Source organism: Berghia stephanieae, chromosome 3 (genome assembly GCF_034508935.2).
Source record: "Berghia stephanieae isolate SIO BIC M18660-M18661 chromosome 3, UCSD_Bste_1.3, whole genome shotgun sequence".
Lineage (NCBI taxonomy): Eukaryota > Metazoa > Mollusca > Gastropoda > Nudibranchia > Aeolidiidae > Berghia > Berghia stephanieae.
The window spans coordinates 94,307,971-94,328,760 of record NC_088362.1 but is presented as its reverse complement, the minus strand read 5'-3'; the positions used below and the strand labels follow the sequence as shown (position 1 = coordinate 94,328,760).

Sequence of the window (20,790 nt, the reverse complement as noted above, 5' to 3'; positions counted from 1 at the left end):
GTACCCTTTTACACCTGAATGGAGTGAGTGATTGGAGTAAATTTTCTTGCTCTAGAAAGTACAAATTGGCTTCGGTCGGAATCGAACACAGAACCTCTCAGTCCAGAGTACAACGCGCTAACCATGGGCCATCTTGCCTCCTAAGCTTATAAATCCGGAACTTATCCATGTCTCTGTGGCGTTGAGCAGACAGATAACAGTTTAAACTTTAAAAAATAAAATTCCCTTTTTCATCCCATAGGGGAAATTTTTCTCGAGGGTCTATTCCAAGTGAAGACTGGAATAACCCAGGCGTCAGCTGCAATGCAGCGCCGAAAATTTAGCTAGGACGAGGTATAACCCAGGCGTCAACCGCAGTGCAGCGCCGCAAATTGAGCTAGGCGAGGTGACTTACTCAACTGATGCCTTTCGGGTACGAAGCATGCTGACTTTCTATTATCCTCTTGAATGATGCTAGTCCGTCAAAGCTTACTTTCATCAGCGAACTGGTACTCATTTGCACCTAGGTAAAATGAGGTGATTCCAAGAAAGTCATTTTAAGATAAGATCGGAGATCACCATAGAGTCTATGAATTGACCCTTGAGCAATCTTTGGGTCATTAAAGGATGCATCCAATATTGTTTTCTCTTTCAATTTGTCTTTTTTTTCCACGTAGTAAAGCACATTTATATGCAACCTCTATTTCATCCATTACTCTACTACTACTACTACTACTACTACTACTACTACTACTACTACTACTACTACTACTACTACTACTACTACTAGTAGTAGTAGTAGTAGTAGTAGTAGTAGTAGTAGTAGTAGTATTAGTAGTAGTAGTAGTAGTAGTTGTTGTTGTTGTTGTTGTTGTTGTTGTAGAAGTAGTAGTCGTAGTAGTAGTAGTAGTAGTAGTAGTAGTAGTAGTAGTAGTAGTAGTAGTAGTAGTAGTAGTAGTAGTAGTGGTAGTAGTAGTAGTATTAGTAGTAGTGGTAGTAGTAGTAGTAGTAGTAGTAGTAGTAGTAGTAGTAGTAGTAGTAGTAGTAGTAGTAGTAGTAGTAGCAGTAGCAATAATATTACTCTTGCTATATTTCATGATTATATAAATCTTATGTAAACAAATCCCATTGTACAGTGTAAAAAATCATTATCGTCATGTCGTATCTTATGTTGATTCATAAAATGTGAATTATTAGAGTTGCAATTGCCTACAAATAAACTTTTGAATCTTGTAAAAAAAAAAAATAATGCATTCGCGCAGGTGTGTCCTGGGACAGTCCTGTCCTAGTGCGGAACCCCTTTTGAATAGAAGTTTTCTCCAGTGGGACAGGACAAATTTGTCCCGGGACAGTTTTGTCCTAGTGCGGAAGGAGTCTTACAACGGCTTGGGACACAACGGGACTGTTTTGTCCCGTCCCAATAGGTGCGGTAGGTTTCTCTAAATTCTATATGTTACAGATTTGGGACAGGACTGTCCCAGGACAGTCATGTCCTAGTGCGGAAGGGGTGTAACACCTGGGTTATTCAAGTCTTGCCTTGAAATAGATCCGAATGAAAATTTTCTCCTTCTGGATAAACAAAGGAAATTCCAATTCGTTCTGTTTTACTTTGTCTCTACAGTTTAATTTCCTGCAGTGAAAGTGACTGATAGGGCTACATTTCTGTTCAAGGAAAAAATCAGATGCTCAGACCCGATATATTCAGGTATAAGTGCCATATCCACTCAGTTGTCCGACCTCCAATCTAATCATTATGAGCATCTGTCACAATTTCGAATTCATCCCCTATTTATTCATAAATAAAGTAAAATCTATATGAACAAACATTGATATAGATAAAACTTTGAAAAGCTATGTACGATAAATAGACAAATATAAATACAAAAGAAAATCATCAGAAATAAAACTAAAACCTCAGGTCTCTTAAGTACCTGTCCTGGAAGGCTAATTTTTTACATAAACATTTCTTGTATTTCTCTCACTGCTTTGTCCAGCACTGTATCATACAAATCTTTTTTTTCAGATATTCAGTCCATAGGCAAAGTTATTATTTAATACAGTTCTCATTCTCTGCACACGGTTTTTATAGTTGATCTTTCATAATACTGCCTGTCACTTATAAGGTCTCTCGTCCAGGAGTGTGTCTATGGACCCGATATCCACCCCCAATCTTTAGATGCAATTCAACGAAATAATATTTTAAAAGTGCGACAGCAGATTCTTTGAGGGTTCTTTATTTTTTATTAATAATTTGTTGATTAAATGACTAGAATGTCACTTAAAGACTGAAAATGACAGTTGAAAATAACTCCGTTTGTTTATAATCGTGTATAACATGTGAAAATGAGCATATATTAGGCTTTGCAAGAATTCAATTCTGATTGTAGTTTCCCAGTGAACGAATATAAACACAATCAGTAATTCCCTTGGAACTGAAAACAAGACAGGCGGACAGACATTTCAAGTATCGATAAATAGGGGCAGGGAGGAGAGAGGTAGGTAAGATTTCAGTTTTACCTCATACCTGTTTTGGTTGCCACTAAATGGGCTTGCGATCCATTGTCTAAGTGGGTCACCCTTACTTCATAGGTGGTTCTCCCAGTCTCTCTTCCTGGTTTCCAGGAAATACTTAAATATACCTTTCTAGATTGTGATTCTCTATTGCTAACCACATTCAGCTCCACGATGCTTTCAGGTGCTAGGATGATGAGAAGATGTATCGTCATTAGTACTAGATTTATTTATTTTTAGAGAGAGTTCAAAAACTATTCAAGAAAAAATTTGTACTGAAAAAACTTTAAGAATGCAAGAAACATTTCCCATAGCTCATATAGACACACAGTACAAATACTAAAATTGGAACGATACAGAGAAGATAAGCATAAACCCTGCGCAAGGATGACACGAAAATTCGTGAAGCATTCTATATTTTTACGGGGTCCCAATATGGTCCCAATATCTCTTTGGTAAAGCACTTGCTTCATGTGCAAAGGGTTCAAGATCGATCCCAAGTTCAGTAGAGATTTTTTCTGCCCACTCAGCTGTGATTGGGTAGCTGGGTCTGTTACATTTAGTGCAATGTACTGTGCGATAGACTAGCATCCTATTCAAAGGGTAGCAAGCAATTGCTAATGTCCGTTTCACACTACAAAACCGGGATAAACCAATGGTTCTGAAGGACTACATGTAAATCAGTTTTCTAAACAGAATTGTCTGCCCTAAAACCTCACTTGGTATGCAAAAGGTTAAGAGATATAAATAGTTCTGCCTAGTGCTTATGAACAATTTTGCTTCTATAGGGTCACAAATTTATCAGTTATCTGTATAAGTACAATCTGTTCAATTAATATATTAAATAATATCTTGATATTAGGAACTTGGGGTTTACAATATTAATTAAAAATATTAAAATAGTTTTGAAATTGTTATTAACAAGTCTCAAGAAAGTATAGGCTTGGTTTGTTTTATTGGTGTCCTTTTTGTTTTAGTTTTTTGTTTCTTTTATTTTTATAGTCAGTCATAGTCACGATGGAATGGAATGCAGGCTCTCCTGCGTCTTTTAAAATAAAAATTAAAAATTAAAAATGTGTATAATCCTTCGGGAATGCACATGAGTGTCAACAATTTCTTCTTGAAGTGAAAATGTTGTAATTCACATTGTAGAGTGTAGGGTGGTTATTGAGCTTTATATTCACTAAATGTGCTCAAAGCGCTTTACAAGGGGTCCCTGGCCAACAGCAACATTTAACATGTAGGACAGGACATGACGCCGGTTAGGCGATATTACAATTTTTCGGACACAAGACATCGCTGTTAACGGCCAGGTACTCATTTTACACCTGAGTACGGTGAGAGAATGTGAGGAAAGAGCCTTCTCCAAGTACTCAACTATGCGCCGAGCGCGAGGCTCGAACCCTGGACCTTCCGATCCGAAAGCGAGTGTCATACCACAAGACCACATAGCCGCACGTATTGATGTGGTCAAGATTGTTCTTAAAATGATTGACAGATTTTGATTTAATCACGTGTTCGGGTATATGTTTCCATATATTGATTACTCTTTGAGTAAAGAAATGTGAGCTTAAACAGTTTGAATGCGTGGCCTCTAAGTTCATTGTGGCATTGACTTTTACAACTTAAAGACCAGAAAGTATTTTGAATGTTTCAGTCAAGTCTCCTTTTTCCTCTGAACTGAAGTGTTGGTAGATTATACTCAGTTTCTGTCTTCGTAATGTTTCTCTCTCATACCAGGCAACTATTTGTTGCACGTCTTTGGACATTTTCCATGATGCTGGCAGATTTCTTCTTGTAACCAGTGCTACTGGCGTACATATTCCAAGAATGGTCAAACTAGAGCAAGAAATTAAGTGGTGGTGTGAACAATTTATTAATATCAATCCAACAATTTGATTAGCATTGATATATTGTGCCTGGATTTTTTTTTCTTTCGAAATGTAGATGTTAATAACAACACCAATATCTTTTTTCATTAGTCAAAACTTCAAGTTCTGTTTTGTCCAATCATATTTTTCTTTAATTAACTTATTTGTTTCTAATCTTTTCTTGCGTCTGACATGGATGTGTAGCACTTTGCATGGGTGTTGATGGAACTAACTTGAGTAATCAGTTCTTACTCCATTGAAAAAAGGGTCAAGATTGGCCCTCTGACATCAGAATTTTCTTTAACAAGAAAGTCCTCTACCCACCAGCAGAGTTTTGGGCTGATATTGTAAGTTGCCAGTTTATGAATAAATCTACCACGGGGGGCTTTGTCAAATAACTGTCATACAAACCTTATGAATATCTCCTTGACCAAACATTATTTGTCAGTGTTCAAGTGCTGTCATTAACTGTATTATTGATCTACCATTGATGAAACTGTATTGCTTACCACTAAAAAGATTGTTTCTGTCCATGTGAATGTCTATTTTCTTTATAAGTTTCTCCATGATTTTACATATTATGTTGGTCAGACAGACTGGTTTATAGTTTGATGGTAATTTATTGTCGCCTTTTTTTGATAGAGTAATGATCAGGCATATTTTCGCTGCTAATGATAAATTGAAAATAATTGTAATATTGTATATTATCAGATAGTGCCTTTAAAGCGTTTTCATCTTTTTATTTATCCTTCTGTTTGTTTTTTGTTTTTTTTGTGGGTTTTTTTGGTTCTTTTTTTCAGTTGGGAGGGAAGGGTTATGTTCTTTTTTTTTCTTTTTTTCAAATTTGGATTATGTATTTCAAATGAGTAGTAAAAATTCAAATTACCATACAATTAAATGACGAATGTCAAGGGCATTGGTCTTAAGATTGCACTTTTAGCATCAAGTAATTTTGATTGTGATTAATTAATATCACCACGAAATGTGACACTGTATGACAATGAATATCTTCTTGTCATTAAAAGAGACAACAATACATATTACATGTTTTCTACATGCTATTATATTCAAACATGATTCTATTTTAATCAAACTTTGCCAATAAAACTGCTTTGCATGCAAACTTGGTTTTATCACACACACACCTTAAGTTTATATTGAAATAAAGAGCAGCTGGGAAATCTCAAACATACAACAGCAATTCTCAAAATCACGAAAATCTTAAACAGGTTTCAATTTCCCTTTATAGTTCCTCTATTTTCTAAGCGTTGGCAACATGACAAATCTCGAACATGTATGGAGACCGACACAGTTTGACGTTGGCTGTTGTGTAATAAACAATGCAATATTCTGGCTTTGCATTCTTATTGTAGCACACACATAAAGGGGAACTTTATTCCACCTCTATTATTTAATGAGACAAGATATACTAAATGCCACACCTTATTACGTATAATGAGACCTTATAGAAACCACCCACAGTTACCCCCCTCATAGTCTTCTTCATATCCTTTGTAAAATACTCCGTGCTGAGCTGTATATTATATGACTAAGATACAAAGTTAATTTGTTGCTGATGCAATTCAATTATATTTAAAACTTGCCTGATTCACCAGTTTTGAAAGGCCATTGTCTGGAATGCCCAGCCCCTGCCTCTGTCACTGCAAAAATTTTGACACTGTAACTTTTGTAGGCTGTCAATGATGTTAACTCCTTTGTAAACAAGTGATTTGGATTTTTCACTTCTGTGCTTACGATTTTCCCTGAAAAGGCCTCTGTACACTCAGGAAACAAAGGTACCTGTTAAAACCAAACAAATTGTATTATAATATAGTCTTGTTCATAATTAAATTTACACTTTTATTTATGTTTCTACATAAGGTAGATTGAAATGAAAAGCAACTACATGTGCATATTTGGTAAATAATATTAATTAGTCTTTCATTTCAACAGTTGAGCAATGAAATCAAAATATTGAGTGATGATTGCTAATGCCAAATTTCAAATGATCATACTTTCTATTCTTCGCTCGGGATTGATCACTGGTCACTTTTCACCTCTTGGAGAATATAAATCAAACAATTGTCTATGAAAAAAAAAGATAGTTAAGGCCGGATTATTTATTTATGTTACCTAACATACTACAGTACAACCCCTGGATAACAACATTGCCCTGAACAAGAAACACATGTCTTTATCCGGGGGCTTCATTATTTCAGGGTTTTCAAGATGGCGGGAAAAGGGGGCATGGTGAGACCCATAAATATAATTATGCGATGTGCAGATAGGTGCCTGTGTGAATAGAACATGTATTTTTCCTATTGACAAAGGGTTTACCAGTTGCGCTTTCACTCTCCAGTGTGTATTGTCATTGTGTTGACCCTACACAGTGCTAGAACACCATTTTCCCTCTGTAGTTTATCCCAACCCTCGACAGACTTGGAAATCTCCTATTTTGTAGTTATTTCCTTCTTTGTCATTATAATTTTGTCGATACCAACGAGGAATTGCAGCTTGCTATTGATGGTGAGGACTTTTCTTTCTTGATTAGACACCTTCTTGATTTGTTCTTTATTTGATCTTGATTTGTCAGCTGGTAGTCAGCGATCAGAAAAAACACTCTACTGATCCGACATAGGTGGTATTCTACATACACGTTCCATCCTGGACACTAGCACAATGGAGCACATTCAGAGTATATGGCAGAATTATCAAGGTTACTACCATAAGACAGCAGTCATGTCCAATATTCTGGATTTTTCAAATTTTTCAATCTCTGAAAATTTATTAACTGTTTATTATTTATTTAATGTTATTTTATTTATATATTCTTATAATTGAATATCATTTTTTTATTTTATGAAATAATCATTTTTTAAATTTGATAATACTAATATAATAATAATAATAATAATAATAATAATAATAATAATAATAATAATAATATAATAATAATAATAATAATAATAATAATAATAATAAATAATAATAATAATAATAATAATAATAATAATAAAAATAATAATAATAATAATAATAATAATAATAATAATAATAATAATAATAATAATAATAATAATAATAATAATAATAATAATAATAATAATATAATAATAATAATAATAATAATAATAATAATAATAATAATATAATAAATAATAATAATAATAATAATAATAATAATAATAATAATAATAATAATAATAATAATAATAATAATAATAATAATATAATAATAATAATAATATAATAATAATAATATAATAATAATAATAATAATAATAATAATAATAATAATAATAATAATAATAATAATAATATATAATCGTCCCAATTAAGCGGCATCCCAATTAATAATTGAGCTACTGAACTCCGTTCGTTCACACAAAAGGCAACTCCTGAATAATGAAGATGAAAATGTCATCAGAATGTGACACATCACCCCCTTACAAACACTAAAAACTTGATATGGTGGACAAACTACACCACTACATCAACGAAGAATGCTTGACAGATGTTCTACCAACATTGGCGAGATTTGAGACAAGGGTTTATAAACAATCGATAGCAATCAAAAGCTCTCGATTACTATTCTTACAAACAATAATGTCATTATTTGTTGTCGATAAAACGTGAAAATGAAAAGAAAAAAAATGAAAAGAAAGAAGAAAAAAAGCAACCTAAAACAAACAAAGTCAGCATTCAAAATGGAATAAAAACTGATTTTTTCAAGACACCAAATAAAACTCCATTTTTTTTGTTGGTTCTGTTTTTTGTCGTTACAATTTTTATTTGTACCTAGATTTTCAGCATTTCACAGAATATATCGAGCAAAATTGCACTGACAAAAATCCGACATTAGTCGGAAGATTTACAGGCCTCAAATAAATACATCACATGGTCTGGACCAAAATCTAGGACCCTCATTGTTACTCCTATTTACCATTTGTAGGAGAGATTATCCATAAAAAATAATTAATCTTACCTCATCATTTTGGCAATCTGAACATTTTAAAACATAAATGGCAACGCATGAATGATCCGTGTAAACTTGAATGATGTAGGCATGGATGTTTCCATTAGATTGGCTTGGTGATCTCCATTCAATCATTGCACTTGTAGATGTGACTGATCCAACCTTAAAGTCCTGCACGACACCAGATACTAAGGAAATGAGAATGACATGGGTTAGTAGTAGTAGTAGTAGTAGTAGTAGTAGTAGTAGTAGTAGTAGTAGTAGTAGTAGTAGTAATAGTAGTAGTAGTAGTAGTAGTAGTAGTAGTAGTAGTAGTAGTAGTAGTAGTAGTAGTAGTAGTAGTAGCAGTAGTAGTAGTAGTAGTAGTAGTGGTGGTAGGAGTAGTCGTAGTAGTAGTAATTAACAGAATTGTAAAGCTTTGGAACAGTATTAAGTATCAAACGAAAAATGCTTCTTCTGTGGACAGATTTAAAATAATGCTTGATTTTTAAAAATCTATTCCGGGTTTATTTATGATTATATTTGAATACACAGGGTATTAAAAGGTCAGTTGGACTAAATCACCCTTTAGATGATATGATATAATATGATAAGTAGTAAAAGAAGCAGTGGTAGTAGTAGTAGTAGTAGTAGTAGTAGTAGTAGTAGTAGTAATAGTAGTAGTAGTAGTAGTAGTAGTAGTAGTAGTAGTAGTAGTAGTAGTATAGTAGTAGTAGTAGTAGTAGTAGTATGTAGTAGTAGTAGTAGTAGTAGTAGTAGTAGTAGTAGTAGTATAGTAGTAGTAGTAGTAGTAGTAGTAGTAGTAGTAGTAGTAGTAGTAGTAGTAGTAGTAGTAGTAGTAGTAGTAGTAGTAGTTAGTAGTAGTAGTAGTAGTAGTAGTAGTAGTAGTAGTAGATAGTAGTAGTAGTAGTAATAGTAGTAGTAGTAGTAGTAGTATTAGTAGTAGTAGTAGTAATAGTAGTAATAGTAGTAGTAGTAGTAGTAGTAGTAGTAGTAGTAGTAGTAGTAGTAGTAGTAGTAATAGTAGTAGTAGTAGTAGTAGTAGTAGTAGTAGTAGTAGTAGTAGTAGTAGTAGTAGTAGTAGTAGTAGTAGTAGTAGGCTATAGTAGAATATTCCAAGAGCAAACTATCAATGTGCTTATTTTGAGATCATGTTGTGTAACACGCCAAGCAGGCAAATGTTGTGTTTTTGTGCTGTCGTTAAATTGGATATGTTCACTGTGTTATCGTGGTATTTAGATTTTTATATCAATCAACTTGTACCTACTTTGGTATTTCATATAAAATATTCCAAAAGTTCTGACATTTTTATTCATTTCGGTGCATCTATATTTAGATTTTATGCAATTGATACACTGTGCAACGAAACATTATTTTTTATCATCAATTTTTGTATTTTACCTTTGTCCTACATTAGTTGTTTTTATCATCAATTTTTAACCATTGTTCTTATTACTTCGCCCTACTGTGATAGAAATAACAATTGTAAAGAACGTAAAAATCGGGGTGGTCGACGGAAACAACACTGCATCGATACTATCATTAGATTGAATTTCAGGAAGCTATTTCAGATGGAACCCCCAAGGGGCCATTAACCCTCCCTGCTAGCTACCTGCGTGAGGTCATTGGAGGTTAACTGGTAGCAGGTAGACTGGGGGCAATTATTGATATTTATGGTATTATAATATGTAGGAATAACGGGGAAACAAAAACAGCCTCTTTCACTTTATTAATTTGCTTGGAAAAAAATCTGAATGTATAGCCAGATTCTAACGATAAGGGTAGGTAAAAGAGCATTGATGGATGTTATTTATTGACGAACAGCATATATTTAGATTAGAAAATAAGATGCCATCACTCTGAACCAGAAGATCATTTACACAAGGTATGTATTCAGTCCTCCAGAAGAATAGTCTTACACTTCCAACGGGAAAAGAACCAGTTTTTTTTTTTTTACATCACACTTTTGTTCCCTATTATATTACTACCTTCATCATCACATCATGACTTTGATTATTGTGACAATAACAATACGCACCCTTGCGATCAGTGGTAAAATTTCCTTTCGACATTTCATCACTTCTGTCCCGATTTTCATTGAGTGCCACGATTTCATAACCGTAGGTCTGACCTGAACCAAGAGTCAAAGTAAATTTGGGTAATCGAGTCTCATATGACTGCCTTACTTCCCCTTTGGTAATTGTAATTTTGTACCGATAAACAGTACCCGTGGAAGGATAAAATCCAAAGGTCATTGGGTTGGTTAATAACTGGCTGGTCAATGGATTGTAGTACCCTGGTTTAGAGGGCTCTGCAAAAAGAAACAAAAATAGGTTGAGATAAAGAGGAATAGAGGGTGTTGATTCAATGGCATAACAAAGATTAAATGAATAAAATTTCTATGGAGGAATATATTTTAAAGTATGACTGAAATAAATGCAGCCTGGCTAAGTGTATGAATAGGTTAAGTGTTTTGCTCAAGGAGAAATAAGATGCCAAAAGTGGAGCTCAAACCAGAATCCTCTGTGTGTTTGTGCCTTGATTTATCTGCTCGGCCATCTTGCTCTTCTGATATTGTTATATTTACTGACTTTAACAGCGATTTTATAGGAAATTGTGTAACTGGGTTGTCATAATACAGTTTTGATCTATATTGCATATTTCGTGACCTGAGAGAACTCTCTCAAGATCCCCTCGGTCCGAAAATCCAAAGTCAGAAACTTTATATTAACCAATAATCCTGTCTTTCTTTCTTTCTTTTTGTTGTTTTTTTTCTTTTAATACTTACTCGTCCATGCCCATCCATATCTATAGGTTGTTGACATCTCATGATAATAATTGTCTTGAATCAAAATTGATATAACGCTGAAATCAACTTTTGAACCAGAAGGCAAGTTAGTGACCTTTCCACCTTTTCGAGATGCTGTCATAAAACTTTCAACAGCACTGCTTTTGATCTCGTATGTCACTGCTTTACCGTACGTGTTTGCACTCCATACAAAGAAAATAGAATCGTCAGTATGGTCAGAGACGAAGCAGGACTTCACTTGAAAATCAGACACTGAAGAGAGATACATTAAATGACATTTAAGCACATACAAATAGCAACAACAAATTTCTTTTTTTTTTTTAAATACAAAAAAATGTTGCTCTTGACTTTAAATGCCAATAGCACGTGAACAAATCTATAAATCGCATACTTATTTGGCATTGCTATAAACAAAAATGTCGAGACCATTTGGTATACAAATTAAACGTGTGTGATCTTTCTTCTTTGCGTATGGCAATGGCATGAGTGGAAACACTTATTGGTCATTCAATCTGTTCATAATAAAGGATTGTAAAACAAAGTGCTCTTTCTGGCATGCCATAATATATTACCCAAGCACAGCTTGTGGATCACACAGCTGCATGCCTGCTTTATGAGCAAATCAAATATGGTCTCAAGTTACGCAATCAGAGTCGAATTGTGTCTAAAGGGCTGTACCCACCAGTCACCAACCACGCTCACAATGGCTCCTAAATAAGTAATGGGTTAAATAATGTGTACCTTGACTGCAGTTTCCAGATAGAGTGTTGTGGTAATATCCATCTTTACATAAACACATCGGCTGATTTGTGCCCACTCTGGGAGGTTTGCACAAAGCTTGAGGGTCCATGCAAACTTTTGATGAAGTACAAAATTGATTTAAGCCTTGCTCTGGTAAAAAAAAAGTATGTACAAAAACAAAATATTCAGTACAGAGAATAAAAACGACAATATCTTTTTTTTTCTTTTTAGTGGCCCTCCACTATTATCTTAAGGATGATTATTTCGAAAATTATATACGCTTGTAAGAGGAAAGACTTTTATTAAGAGATCCATGACGTATGACAGTGAAAGCCAAACGGAAACTTTCATGCCGACTCCCATTCTCTCGAGCGGGAGGACAATTCAAACTGTCACTTCAAGGAATTGCTACATCGCCCCTCATATCAAATATCAAAAGAGATGAAAACCAAAGGGATTTCGATACTAGGTGTCTGTGAGACAATATGGCTATAAACAGGATTCATGACGTTAAGAACAGTGCACACAGTCATATATTCTGGCCATATGGAGGATGGTGCCCCACACTCAAGTGTTGCCTTAATCCTGTCATCTTAGGCTAACAGAACCCTTGTCAAGTGGGAACCCATTAGCCCGCCCATCTTGACTTCACAATTTTTAACTTCTTCAAGTACCAAGTCTGTGCCAGACATCGGTGATCATGATACGCCATTAATCTCTCTGATCAGATAACCTCAGAAAACCAATATTACTCTTCTCTTTCTTTGTCACCCAGCTGTTCAAACTATTCAAATATGTTTTTCTTGGTCTACCTTTACTCTTTTTACCTTCTGTCTTTCCTGTGAGAGCAAGATGTTCAATACATTTATGTCGATTTAGGTGTCCTAAAACTTGCATTTGTCTTTTTCTTATTGTACGAATGAATAGCCTTTTAGTTTCAGCTTGCTCTAATACTTCTTCATTAGTTTTCTTCTCTGTCCATGAGATTCTTAACATCCTTCTAAGAAACCACATTTCTGCTGCTCTCATTTCTTAATATATTTCTGTGTGTGTGTTATACTAATTTCTCTCTCTCTCTCTCACTCTCTCTCTCTCTCTCTCTCTCTCTCTCTCTCTCTCTCTCTCTCTCTCTGTGTGTGTGTGTGTGTGTGTGTGTGTGTTTTATATACCATCCAGCTCTATAATTATATAAGAACTCTTCTAATGTTTTCATCATATTCTCTATCAAATTTGCCATAAAATTGCCAAATTTCAATCTTTTAATCCACTTATTACGCAAGATACAACCAAAGGTCGAAAAAAATGTCGAAAAAGCGTCCCATATTTTGGCGTTTTTTTTTCCTCTTTGCGGGTCATCCAAATAAATGACACCTTTGAAACTGCATAACTTGTTTATTTATGAATGGATTTTCAAAATTCAAAAAGATTTTTACTCAGTGGAAATAAGGCTTTGATTTCAGACAAAGATTTTCCTCAAAAAGAGAAAAAAACATTTTTCATAGTCATTGCTAATCTATTAAACAATTAATTATCGTCCTGTATCAAATTTACTTTGTTTGTCAAAACTTTTGGAGAAGGTAGATCTGACACAATTATCAAGTTCAAGTTCAAGTTCAACGTCTTTATCTGCAAAAGGCGGATTACCCAGCACTGCAGATTTTATACAATTATGTGGTGACTTTCTCCATTATTGTGTTTTTGAGTTGAAAGCTAAATGTTTAATAGTTGACCAAATTTGTTGTTGTTGGTAATACATATCTAGGATTTCTGGTGGGAGAGTGTTCCATTCCCTGATAGTTCTTGGGAAGAAACTGTTTTTATATTTGTTGGTTCTGTGTGTTGGGGTTGTAAACTTACTGCTATGATAATTTCTTGTGGATGTACAGTGTTGTTTTGCGAAATACTGTGATAGAGTTACTGCTGTTTTGTTGGATTGTACTCTTTTGTGTAGATATTTTTTGTTTTTGTTTTTAAGGGTTTTACGGCTCTTGCAACACATGTAGGCTATATCAGCGCCAGTAAAAAGGACGAAAATGGGATAGTAAAAAGTTCTAGAATTACAATTAAAGCACTCAAGAAAAAGTAAGACATAGGGGGACTGAGAAAAATTAGGGACAGATGTAGATTCCAAGAGCATACCACCAATGTACTTAGTTTGAGATCTCCTATAAGTCTCATTCGGACACAAGCACAAAATCCAACAAATAGGAATACACTCAAATGCTTTCATTTTATATTCAAAATAACAAATATAATAATACATAACAGAGAGATGATTTACAAGAAAAAAATCATCTTCCAAAATAATAACTATGCATTTGACTGTTTCCCTCCCAGCTAGGACTCCGGCCAGGACAAAATCATGTAATCTCATTCCAAGACAAAGACAGGAAGCATGTTGGAAAGCAGATATACGGGGATAGAAGACACAGTCTGTACTCCCCTGCCCACTATGGGAGGTCAGGAACTTCTGTGTAGAAGTTGGAGAACAACAGTTTGGAACAACCTTCCAGTCAGCCTATAAACAGCAACATAGTACTGAAACGGCGCTTCCTGAAATTTTTAATGACTTGTTATGTAACGCCGATGCTAACAATATCAATTTTTATGCCTTTTAGATCTTTCAGCTGCTTTTGACACCATTGACCATGATATTTTGTTAAGAAGACTAGAAAATACGTTCGGCGTAAAACAAGTAGCCCTTAAATGGTTTATATCATATTTACAGGATCGATGGCAGATTATTGTGGTAAATGGTGTTCAGTCAGAGCAAGTTTTACTAAACTTTGTAGTGCCACAATGCTCTGTTCTAGGCCCTTGTCCTTTTCACTGTATATATGCAGTCCCTTTCTAGTGTAATATCCAAATTCAATCTGAGTTATCATTTTTATGCAGACGATACGCAAATTTATGATTCAGCACCTTATAGTTATTTACAATCCTTAATACAAGGAATGTCGAGCTGTTTTAATGAGATTAAATCTTGGATGTACCAAAACAAGTTAAAATTAAATGATAGTAAAACTGAGATATTAATGGGTGGAAGGCCAAGTATCCTTAAACAGGTCTATTACCCTCGGATACAGTACAATAGAATTTTCAAATAAAGCAAAAAACCTTGGCGTCATCATTGATAAAGATCTTTTCATGACAAGCCACGTGAATAACGCCATACAATCTATGCACACAGAAATGAAAAAATAAGCAAAATTTGTCATTAATACCAAACATATAGCAGAACTTTTAATTAATTCCCCTGTTTTATCAAAATTGGACTATTGTATGACGATAGCTTCAACGACTGAACAAAACTCACAGACGCACACGTTTTCGTAAAATAAAAAACAAGCCAAGACACCGATGACATACTACTAGTTCGGTGTGGACAGATCTTTGTAATAATCTTTGCCCACTAATCAAGGGACTGAATCTGGTAGATAATGCATTCACTCAATACAAATACCAATATGAGCAATATAAAAGAAAAGAAAATTTTCAACAATTTTTTAAAATAAGAAAGCAAGCAGGCCTTCATCTTAACCATCATATGGTACAGCAAAACCAAGGATTGATGCGTTGAGTAATTGACTGATTAATTTATCTAATGTTTGATTTATTGACAAATTGATAATGATGATAGTGTTTGGTGTCGAATTGCTACAATTGTAACAAATTGAAAACGAAATGAAAATGTTTATGTTATGTATATCGCACGCGTGAAAGAGAGAGAGGAAGAGAGAGAGAATGAGAGAGAGAGAAAGAGAGAGAGAGAGAGAATACGTAGGAGTGAAATATCTGTTCAATGTTATAGTTATCATATAACGTTATAACAAGTGTAACTAAATGACAAATTGCCATATTCATGGACAATAAAGATCTTTTATTATTATTATCTCCTCTAAAGAACACTTAACTCAAAGAAATTCAATATTATTTCAGTGAATGACACTACTCAATTCACTGTCCACTTGTTCCATGAATGATTGGTCAAAATGGTATAATATGCAACTAAGCATGGATTTTTTTGGGTTAGTTTTCGACAAGTCCCATCAAGAATGTGTTTTGCGATTTCAAGTATCGACTGGTCAACTTTTGTCACATGTGCATGTATAGGATTGATACTGCGAATTGTATTTTTGAATCCATACATGGTGGGCTGTAGCTATGTTGTAGTCTAACAAAAGTGGCAACATGCTGACATTGGATTTTTTATGCACAAGCTGGCATTGAATAAACGGTATTGTGGGATTGTTGGATCCAGATTGCATGTCGTTCTGCATATTTTGAGCTAACCTCAAGGATCGGTACTTGCACCTATCCTTTTCAACATTTATACCAACGGCCAACCTCAATTTGAGCACATCCGGAGGTTTCTATATGCTGATGATCTGTGTCTTGCATCCTGGGCCTCTGATTTCAAGACCATTGAGAAGAGATTAATAAATGCCCTGAGGACACTCTTCGAGTATTATTTAAAAAACTCAAATGTGTGCCTTCCATTTTAAAAAACACCAAGCCAACAGAAAACTGAACATCTCCTGGAATTGGAACATATTGGAGAACAACACATTCCCCCGTGTACCTCGGTGTCACCTCAGACCGCAAACTGTCCTTCTCTTAGCACACAAAGAAAACAAAAGCAAAGATGACCACAAGAAACAACCTCCTAAGAAAACTGGCAAACACTGCATAGGGAGCAGATCCAAAAACAATCTGGACAACCGCACTAGCCCTCTGTTAATAATCAGCCGAATATGCCTCACCAGTCTGGGAAAGATCTTGCCATGCCAAAAAGATTGACCCTGAGCTACATAACACCTGCCGGGTCATTACTGTTAACTTGACACCGACTGCAGTTCCAGTCCTCCATCGGCTGGCTGGCATTGCACCTCCCCACATTCGAAGAGCCACTGCTTCCAAAGCCCACAAATATAAACAGGAAATGGACCCAAGGCACCCCCTCCATGACCACAACCCAACGACAAGTAGACTGGAGTGAAGAAAGAGCTTCATGACGGAAGAAAGCATCAACCCTGACCATACAGCTTTATACAGACTTTCCGCATGAAGGGAATGGGACAATCATGCAAATCACGAACTGCCCTACGGAACTGAGTTCTCCAGGAATGAATGGGTAACACTGAACAGAGCACGGGCAAAAATTGGGAGAACAGCTGGAAGCATGAAAAAGTGGGGCTGGCTGAGACTAGCTTGTGCACATGTGGATGATCAGAGCAGACGATGGAGCACATCCTTAGAGAATGCCAGGATGGGCCCAGCTGCACTGACCATGACCTAAGAGTCTGCTCCACAGATGCTGTGGAGTGAGTTCGGTGTTGGAGCGACAAGCTATGATGATGACCAAATTAAAAATGAGTTCAAGGGATTTTGATTCAAAGCTGATGGAATCAGCTAGCAACAGGTTGGGCAACTGATGCTCTATCACGGTACTGGGGAAATTACAACAAGATATGAAGTGAATAGAAAAGTGCCAGAAGACAATAGAGAATAAAAATTATTCGCGGCGGTGGTGGTTAGAACTGCGACTTATGTACGACACTCCTGCAGTGAGAGCGTGGCTCTACGTTGAGCTATCCCGAAAAAAATATTCGTTTTCAAACCCAAAGTCATTGTACGAACCCTCTCTCACCCACTTCTTGAGACCGCCGATTCGTTCGTACACCACCATCGCGAATAATTTTGACCAGCAGTTAAGCTTAATAGCCAATATTCTCAACACAAACATATAACATAGAAACGATTGAGACATTGAGTATGCTCCGGTGTATGGGGTGAATTTTTAATTCAGAAAAGTGAGTGGAGCAGGCACTTATGTTGGTAACAACAAGATATGAAGTGAATAGAAAAGTGCCAGAAGACAATAGAGAATAAAAATTATTCGCGGCGGTGGTGGGGTTTGAACCTGCGACCTTATTGGTACGACAACTCCGCCTGGCAGGTGAGAGCGTGGCTCTACCGTGTGAGCTATCCACGAACACAAAATATTCGTTTCAAACCCAAAGTCATTACTAGATCCCTCTCTCACCCACTTCTTGAGACCGCCGATTCGTTCGTACACCACCATCGCGAATAATTTTGACCAGCAGTTAAGCTTAATAGCCAATATTCTCAACACAAACATATAACATAGAAACGATTGAGACCATTGAGTATGCTCCGTGTATGGGTTGAATTTAAAATTCAGAAAAGTGAGGAGCAGACTTCATGTTGCTACAACGAATCATTTATAGTGTATAGAAAAGTGCGAAAGCTCAACTAGGATAAAATTATTCGCGGGGTGGTGGTTTGAACTGCGCTTGGTACTCAAGTGGCAGGTGAGAGCGTGGCTCTACACGTGTGAGCTATCCCGAACACAAATATTCGTTTCAAACCCAAACATTACTAGATCCCTCTCTCACCCACTTCTTGAGACCGCCGATTCGTTCGTACACCACCATCGCGAATAATTTTGACCAGCAGTTAAGCTTAATAGCCAATATTCTCAACACAAACATATAACATAGAAACGATGTTGTTACCAACATAAGTGCCTGCTCCACTCACTTTTCTGAATTAAAAATTCACCCCATACACCGGAGCATACTCAATGTCTCAATCGTTTCTATGTTATATGTTTGTGTTGAGAATATTGGCTATTAAGCTTAACTGCTGGTCAAAATTATTCGCGATGGTGGTGTACGAACGAATCGGCGGTCTCAAGAAGTGGGTGAGAGAGGGATCTAGTAATGACTTTGGGTTTGAAACGAATATTTTGTGTTCGTGGATAGCTCACACGGTAGAGCCACGCTCTCACCTGCCAGGCGGAGTTGTCGTACCAATAAGGTCGCAGGTTCAAACCCCACCACCGCCGCGAATAATTTTTATTCTCTATTGTCTTCTGGCACTTTTCTATTCACTTCATATCTTGTTGTTACCAACATAAGTGCCTGCTCCACTCACTTTTCTGAATTAAAAATTCACCCCATACACCGGAGCATACTCAATGTCTCAATCGTTTCTATGTTATATGTTTGTGTTGAGAATATTGGCTATTAAGCTTAACTGCTGGTCAAAATTATTCGCGATGGTGGTGTACGAACGAATCGGCGGTCTCAAGAAGTGGGTGAGAGAGGGATCTAGTAATGACTTTGGGTTTGAAACGAATATTTTGTGTTCGTGGATAGCTCACACGGTAGAGCCACGCTCTCACCTGCCAGGCGGAGTTGTCGTACCAATAAGGTCGCAGGTTCAAACCCCACCACCGCCGCGAATAATTTTTATTCTCTATTGTCTTCTGGCACTTTTCTATTCACTTCATATCTTGTTGTTACCAACATAAGTGCCTGCTCCACTCACTTTTCTGAATTAAAAATTCACCCCATACACCGGAGCATACTCAATGTCTCAATCGTTTCTATGTTATATGTTTGTGTTGAGAATATTGGCTATTAAGCTTAACTGCTGGTCAAAATTATTCGCGATGGTGGTGTACGAACGAATCGGCGGTCTCAAGAAGTGGGTGAGAGAGGGATCTAGTAATGACTTTGGGTTTGAAACGAATATTTTGTGTTCGTGGATAGCTCACACGGTAGAGCCACGCTCTCACCTGCCAGGCGGAGTTGTCGTACCAATAAGGTCGCAGGTTCAAACCCCACCACCGCCGCGAATAATTTTTATTCTCTATTGTCTTCTGGCACTTTTCTATTCACTTCATATCTTGTTGTTACCAACATAAGTGCCTGCTCCACTCACTTTTCTGAATTAAAAATTCACCCCATACACCGGAGCATACTCAATGTCTCAATCGTTTCTATGTTATATGTTTGTGTTGAGAATATTGGCTATTAAGCTTAACTGCTGGTCAAAATTATTCGCGATGGTGGTGTACGAACGAATCGGCGGTCTCAAGAAGTGGGTGAGAGAGGGATCTAGTAATGACTTTGGGTTTGAAACGAATATTTTGTGTTCGTGGATAGCTCACACGGTAGAGCCACGCTCTCACCTGCCAGGCGGAGTTGTCGTACCAATAAGGTCGCAGGTTCAAACCCCACCACCGCCGCGAATAATTTTTAGTCTCTATTGTCTTCTGGCACTTTTCTATTCACTTCATATCTTGTTGTTACCAACATAAGTGCCTGCTCCACTCACTTTTCTGAATTAAAAATTCACCCCATACACCGGAGCATACTCAATGTCTCAATCGTTTCTATGTTATATGTTTGTGTTGAGAATATTGGCTATTAAGCTTAACTGCTGGTCAAAATTATTCGCGATGGTGGTGTACGAACGAATCGGCGGTCTCAAGAAGTGGGTGAGAGAGGGATCTAGTAATGACTTTGGGTTTGAAACGAATATTTTGTGTTCGTGGATAGCTCACACGGTAGAGCCACGCTCTCACCTGCCAGGCGGAGTTGTCGTACCAATAAGGTCGCAGGTTCAAACCCCACCACCGCCGCGAATAATTTTTATTCTCTATTGTCTTCTGGCACTTTTCTATTCACTTCATATCTTGTTGTTACCAACATAAGTGCCTGCTCCACTCACTTTTCTGAATTAAAAATTCACCCCATACACCGGAGCATACTCAATGTCTCAATCGTTTCTATGTTATATGTTTGTGTTGAGAATATTGGCTATTAAGCTTAACTGCTGGTCAAAATTATTCGCGATGGTGGTGTACGAACGAATCGGCGGTCTCAAGAAGTGGGTGAGAGAGGGATCTAGTAATGACTTTGGGTTTGAAACGAATATTTTGTGTTCGTGGATAGCTCACACGGTAGAGCCACGCTCTCACCTGCCAGGCGGAGTTGTCGTACCAATAAGGTCGCAGGTTCAAACCCCACCACCGCCGCGAATAATTTTTATTCTCTATTGTCTTCTGGCACTTTTCTATTCACTTCATA

At 36.4% G+C, this 20,790-nt stretch overlaps 1 protein-coding gene and 1 non-coding gene across 3 annotated transcripts in view; one reads left to right on the top strand and one right to left on the bottom strand.

Moving 5' to 3' along the window:
* LOC144968878 (uncharacterized) overlaps positions 1-20,790 on the bottom strand; it is a 139,823-nt gene that overhangs the window by 30,173 nt on the left and 88,860 nt on the right. For both annotated transcript variants that reach the window (XR_013644679.1, XM_078907693.1), the window contains exons 18-23: positions 11,888-12,037; positions 11,126-11,398; positions 10,376-10,648; positions 8,347-8,525; positions 5,966-6,161; positions 2,504-2,677 (exon numbers count right to left, since the gene is read on the bottom strand). Coding sequence is in view for 1 of the 2 variants with exons in the window: in XM_078907693.1 (XP_078763819.1) it covers positions 2,504-2,677; positions 5,966-6,161; positions 8,347-8,525; positions 10,376-10,648; positions 11,126-11,398; positions 11,888-12,037 (1,245 nt within the window). In the remaining variant the exon portion in view is untranslated. The remainder of the gene's footprint in view (positions 1-2,503; positions 2,678-5,965; positions 6,162-8,346; positions 8,526-10,375; positions 10,649-11,125; positions 11,399-11,887; positions 12,038-20,790) is intronic.
* Positions 2,808-2,912, top strand: LOC144969749 (U6 spliceosomal RNA). The gene has a single exon (XR_013644828.1). It is a non-coding gene; the product is annotated as a U6 spliceosomal RNA (small nuclear RNA).